The 6,712-nt window shown below is 45.3% G+C and overlaps 1 protein-coding gene across 1 annotated transcript in view; it reads right to left on the reverse strand.

The window, feature by feature from the left end:
• The window catches only part of KCNF1 (potassium voltage-gated channel modifier subfamily F member 1), a 28,492-nt gene extending 22,095 nt beyond the window's left edge, over positions 1–6,397 (reverse strand). Inside the window, exon 1 of the mRNA XM_059468588.1 lies at positions 4,190–6,397. Within this exon, the coding sequence (XP_059324571.1) occupies positions 4,345–5,808 (1,464 nt within the window). The 5' untranslated portion in view covers positions 5,809–6,397 and the 3' untranslated portion in view covers positions 4,190–4,344. The remainder of the gene's footprint in view (positions 1–4,189) is intronic.
• Positions 6,398–6,712: the final 315 nt, after the last annotated feature.

Below are 6,712 nucleotides of genomic sequence, written 5' to 3' on the forward strand. Positions count from 1 at the left end.
TGATGGCTGTTTCTGCCTGAGCCTGAGCCTGGCTCAAAGTGAAGGTGGCTGTGACATGCCAGCCAGAGTGTGCTGTGGGCTGGTGTGTTAAACACCCATCACTTCCCTAAGACTAATGCTGTGTGTCACTAAATATTCCAGCCATCTCCCACGCTTCTAGCAGCAATTTCCACTCTATCAAATTCTACTGCTAATGGTGTCCAGGAAGGTAGAAACAGGCTTCATTGTACCTAGAGTTTAGCAATCTTCACCAATCTACCATTGGCTGTGTTATTAAATAAAGGCTATTGAATCAGATTCTGCTAGCAGCTATTTGATGTCAAACCTGGAATTAATCCTGAATTTACAACTGTGACTGATGTTATTCAGGAACTAAAAGATTTTCACTTCAAGTTTTAACTCTATAAAGAGTTTTAAGGCTGTTTTAAAGATACAAAGTTTTCTAGAAGCAGCCAGGACTGGCTGCTAGGGCAGATGTCCCACAGGATAACTTCTCCAAAGGACAGTTTGAGCTGCTCACTGTGCTCTGAAATTGCTTGAATGGTGAGCTGAGGAACTTCTGTATGAGGAGGGATATCACCTAAAATTACAGTAGCTCTCTTTTGTTCTCCATAATTCTGGTCAAGAAGAGAATTTTGAAGATCATTCCATAGAAGAGTACTACATTTTTTTTTCCCAGACTCCCAATTTCTTATGGAAACAGTGACCCCTTTCCTTTATACACCCGTGAGTCCAAAGTAGAGTCCTTGTGCAGCAAGAGTAAGGAGAGACCCAGGTAGTTTATTGGGATTTTTCCGCACTTGGATGCATTCTGGCTATCCCAGTCCTGGTTCCCAGATGAAGGGTATTAAACACTAGGGACAGGGCTCCCCTGAGAGACAGTTGTGCTACAGTTTCCCATTTGTGTCTGGAGATGGTCTCACTTGGAATGCTTTGCATTCCTTAATTGAATTGAGTAGACTCAGCCAAAGTGTCCGCAAAGTGCTTGGGAAGAGCTGGATGTGGGGAAGGCACCGCTGGGTTGAGTGGAACAGCCTGTGCCCACTTCACCCAGAGCACAGAAATGAAACCTGCAACAAGCATGGTGCAGTTTCCCCTTTGGAAAGACTTCAGAGCTTGTCCTAAATCTGGACTTTCTCAAGTCCTGTGTCAAAGAGTGGGGACACCAGACCCTTTGGATTGTGTTGCTTACTCTCTGAGAAAGGGCTTCTCTAATCCTCCCCTTCAACCCTGGAGACTTCCAGATTTTTAAATCCTTTTCTTTTCTATACTGCCTTGTAACAAAGGAAAATCAGCTCTGCTGAGTTGTGTAGGATATTAAAACAATAGGAAACAAACAACCCCTAGATCACTCCATTCTTTAAGGAGCAGAGCCCTCTGTCCAGCCCTGATTTCAAAGCCAGTGGTTTGTGGTAGTTTCCTGATTTGCAAGAGATGTCTCCCCAGGGACCCAGGAAGCCTCTTGTTTTGCACCATCAGGATTGTGTGCTCAAGACCCCCTGCTCCTTTCCAGTCTCACCATGGGCTGCCAGCCTGCCCTGTCCTTCCACCACTGCCCACATCTCCCCCTGCTCCTGCAGGGTTTCCACACCATGAGCAAGGCAAATAGGCAGGAATCCATCCTGCCCACACACAGCCTTTTAAGAAAACATAATTTATAGCAAAAAATCCAACAAATGAGGTCCCTACTGCAGCAAGACACACTGAGACCTGCCTGGGCTACAGCAGCACCAAGGTTGTCTCTAAACTCTTTCCACACTGACAGAGCATAAGCAGAGCCCAGTGCTCAAAGGCATAACTCATTGGAGAAATTAGCCCATAAAATAATTTCTGATAAAAGAGAGGGTTTTTTAAAATTTAATGTCAGGTTAAATAAATGACAAAGCATGGCAGTGAAGATTTAGCACTTGCAGTGCTAAACCATATAGCTTAGTTTTAACACAGTGCTTTCCTCATTCAAGAAAGTGCTTTTGCTAACTGAACTCACTCTCAGCTACCCTTTGCATGTCACCAGCAAAGTCAGGAGTGTGTAATATTCCTGCTGATAGATAAAGCTGGGCTCACACAGCTGTGTTAGATTCCCTCTTCTCCCACCCTCAGCACCCCAGCTGAGTCAATTTTTGCTGGTTTGCAGCCCATACTTGTAACCTGGAAGTCTTAAGCTGTGCAGGGACAGGATCCTGTCCCTTAGATGGGAGCCAGCTGTGGTCCTGGCCAGGCAGCCAGGGAGAGGAGCTGATGCTGTTGGCAAGCAAGGAGCAGGTCTCAGCAAGTGAGGCAGAGTGAGAGAGCAGTTCTAGAGGCCAAGAGCAGGGATGTGGAGGGGAAGGTGGATGTGAAGGGGTGCTTGGGCTGAGGAGGTACTTACAGTGGCTGTTCGTCTTAGGCAGGAGAGAATTTGGCACAAATGCTGGTGGAAGGATTTGGGTACAGAAATGTTTAGACATTGTTTAAATTATCTTCCTTGATGGAGGTATGTAAGAAAGGACAGGGTAACAAACTGAGGGAAAGGACATTAGGTCAGGCACAGGGCTGGGACATGGGGGTACCAAGTAGGTGTCCCTGGAGATCAGCAATTTGAGGTGTAATGTTGGGAAAGGCCTTCAGCCTGGGGAAGCAGGGGCTGATTTCCATGCTAGGAGAGATACAGGGTGGCTGATGTTCCTGAGGAGTGCTGCCCTTCACTGCACACCTGCCCACCCCTACATGCCACCACTGCTCTCTGCTCCCAGACGGACAGGGAGCTCCCCACCAGCAGACACATACCACTCTGCCAGGGAACAGGGACAAACCAGGAGCCAGAAAGGAGCACAGAGCCCATCCCTCAGCTCTGCGCCCCTCCAGCCACTGCTCCTGTGGGGTGTGTGGGGTGGATGTCACAGGCCCGCTGCTTGCCCATGTCCCAGGAAAAATGTCCCAAAGACCTGTAGGGGGATCTTGGGCATGAGGTGCCCAGGGATAGGTCATGGCTGGTGTTGCTGCATTTCACCTGGGCAAGGGGCTGCTCAGCACAACAGGGAACAAATACAGATAGCTACTCTAGCCCTTTAAACATTTGGGATCCTGCTTCCAATTTATGTAAATATATCTGTGTGCCAGTGCTCCCCTTCCCTCCAAGCTGGCAAAACTCCTAGTTTCAATGGATTTCTCTGGCACCAGACCTATTACACATGCAGTTTTTACACCAACCAAATTTAGACTTATGTAGATGGCACTTGCTTTTGAAAAGGATAGTACCTTATACACTGATGTTGATTCATTAGTATACTAATTAATAAATAAGATACTGATCAGTACCTACTGCTTCTGTAAACTAATGTTTACAGAGTTTGCAGTTATTGTAGGGGATGAGTATGTCATTTAAAAAAATAACATCTTTATTCAGCTACATATCTTTACTAAAAATCAGTTGGAGACTATACTATTTTTTCTGAAACTTTCTGTGCACTTACTTTCAAAGAGTTAGTTTCTTATTTAGAATTACTCAATTTAACTTCCTTATAAACTTCCCTTGATTTAGTAGGGAATTTAAGATACCATGATTTAACTTACAGTTTTAAAAAGCTACTTAATTATAAATCCTTCCTGAAAGATCCCTGCATATATAAACCACCCAGCAATTAATAGCTAGAACAAATATTTTTAAATTTGCTCCTGAAAATACACTGATCTGTTCTGTATCTCTGCTCAAAATATAGTTTCATGTCCCATTGAAAATGACACTTTTTCTGGAAATAGGAACAGAAACCTATCCAAAAAGTTGACCCCAAAGCACATTTTACAAAACAAAGCCATTTATTCACTCTATTATTCTGCACACGATATGCTGATACCTTCAGTATCTCTAGGCTCAGACTGCTTGTAACATTTTGCTGTACGCCTGAATCTTATACAAATGAGAGGCTGCTTTAATTTTTTTAAGGAGCAGTTCCCCTAGCTGCAAAGGCATTGAAGAGAGCCTGGAAGACACAATCTGTGTGATGCTGCTCTTTATTGTCACAGGTACAAAGTTCTGATGTGGCAATGTTGCACATTCGGGTCATTGAACATTTACGGATCAGGAAGGATTTTTCAGTCTCTGAAATGGTTACAAATGGTTTTTGTCAGAACACACTCAATATAAGCAGTCTTATCTCAGACTGCTGGAGTCCTACTGTTTTATTTTGGGTTAATAATGGTAAAGTCTTACCAACTGTTGATGGAGAAGCCATGGGGTTAATTTATATTCATGTTGGAAAAGCAAAGCAGTGCTCCCTCCCAACTCTGACAGATCTGTGAGTCCCTTCCATAGCTGATTGTCAGGTTGTCCCGATCTGCAGCTTAGCGCTGACAACAGCTCACAGTTTATTTGCAGCTTTGAAGCCTGGTCCTATGGTGTTTCTCTTCTGACAGGAGATGAATAAAGGTGTCACTGTGGGAGACTTTTATCCGGCTGCTATAAAAAGGACCCTCTTTGCTTTCCCTTGAAAGATCCTCCAGTTCACTTCTGGAGCCTGCGGCTTTCCCCTCAGCAGAGTTTAGTTCCATCAGCTCCAATTCATGTTTGGCAGCTGTTTCTAAAACTCTCTGTTTGTTGTAATACCTGACAAAGTTGTTAATGATGGGATGGATGGGGAGGGCGATCGCTATCACTCCACAAAGAAAACTGATGGCAGCATTCAGTTTTCCTAGTGTTGTTTTAGGGTAAATGTCTCCATATCCAACTGTGGTCATGGTAATGATTGCCCACCAAAATGATTGAGGGATGCTTTTAAATAAAGTTTCGGGGTGACTTTGTTCCATGGTATAACCTAGGGCAGAAAAGACAAATATTCCAACAGCTAAGTACATGAGGAGCAGCCCCAGCTCCTTAAAGCTGCGTTTCAGGGCATAGGTTAGGGTCTGGAGCCCTGAGGAATGCCGTGCGAGCTTGAAAATCCTCGCGATCCTCATGATGCGCAGCGCCTGGACAGCCTGCTGGACATTGCTCAGCTCCATCAGCTTGGCTCCCAGGTGGGTCAAGGTCAGGCTGACGTAGAAAGGAAGTATTGCTAGCACATCAACAATGTTCATGAAAGAGAGGGCAAAGTGGAGTTTGTTGGGAGAGGAGATCAGCCTCAGCACGTACTCCATGGTGAACCAGCCTATGCAGGCGGTCTCGATGCTGTCCAGGGTCGGGTGCTCCATACGGTTCCCCTCTGCATCTACCACCTGCAGGTCTGGGATGGTCCCCACACACATCACAACAGAGGAGATCAAAATAAACAGAAAGGACAGTACAGCAATCACTCTAGCTGGATAGGATGATTCTGGTTTCTCCAGAAATTTCCAGATGCATTTTTGGCACTTTTTCCAGCGACTTTCTGAGGCATCTACTCCCAAGTCGTCCAGAATGAGTTGCACCCTTCGGGCTATTTCTTCCAGTTCCTCCTTTTTTTCACTTAGGTGAGCTTTGCAGCAGTCATCCAAAAATTGCAGATCCACTTTCCAAAATTCCATTTCATTCTTGAAACATATGGGGCATATTCCTTTCTTCATGTGAATTTCCCCAAAGTAGTACACGTCAATAATGCATTTGAAAGCATCTGGATCTCTGTCAAAGTAAAACTCTCTCTTTCCAGGATCATAGTCATCACAGAGGGAAAATATGCTATCGTATCCCCCCGATAAACAATTGACCAGCTCTGCCAGCCGTGTCTCTGGGTACTGGTTCAGGTTATCTCCGTAGAACACCTGCCTTACTCCGCCGACATTGACTACAATCTCCATTTCTTCACTTTTTACTGATCCATCACTGTCCACATCTGGAAACCTAGAGTCACCTGCCATTTTATAATTGTGTTGGATTTTGGTTGATTTTTAGCCCGTTGTTTGGTTTCACAGCTTTGGGGTTTTAATCTCTCATGAAAGCAAATCAGCACTGAGCCAGCTCTGTTACAAATGTCACCAAACTGCCCTGGAGTCCTGATGGGAAAGGTTACTGACAGAAACCTGCGGTCGGGAAAGCCTGGTGAGGAATGCAACAAGCTGCAGGGAAAAGACAAGTCATCGGGCTGCTGTGCCTGCAAGCAGGGTGTTAGAAAGCTCCAGCAGACTGGAAAGAGAAGAAACCATTTAATAAAACTCACCACTCTGTTCAGTGCTCGAGAGTCTTTTCAGGTCCCATTCTGTCTCTAAACGGGATATCTATTCACAGCTTGGAAGTCACGGCAGAGAAATAAATCCCGAGCTCTGATTAAGGCACGGTGCAGTGAGTGACAGCTCTGAGACAGCCGGCGGGGCGAGCCCACGGGAGCTGCCGCGGCTTCTCCCTTCGCTTCCACCGACTTCCCTAGGAAGCTGCTTTTGAATTTTGTTTCTCTTTCCGTTTTCTGTTTACTTTAAGGTCTTCCAGAGTTCATCTGCTGACTCTCGCACATAGTCAGTCGGTGCAAACAGGCAGAGGAGAAACTTGTGCTTGTTTTCCCTTCGCTGTTTCCCAGCACAATAGGGAGCCTGGGCTGCCAGGAGTCCTTTCCAAACTCTACCCTCTCCTGGTGAAACGCAGCAAAGCACCAGCTGCACGGAAAGCACTTCTCAGCTATTTATACGCCTGCCCAGTGGTACAGTGATGTGTTTCTATGCTAACAGGAACTTTAAGGAGTTTTTATAACATTTTTCTTTATCACATGCAAAGCTTAATCGTGTATAAAGTCATCCAGAGCTCAGAGAGACACACAAATGTTTTCTCCAG

Source organism: Ammospiza nelsoni, chromosome 3 (genome assembly GCF_027579445.1).
Source record: "Ammospiza nelsoni isolate bAmmNel1 chromosome 3, bAmmNel1.pri, whole genome shotgun sequence".
NCBI lineage: Eukaryota > Metazoa > Chordata > Aves > Passeriformes > Passerellidae > Ammospiza > Ammospiza nelsoni.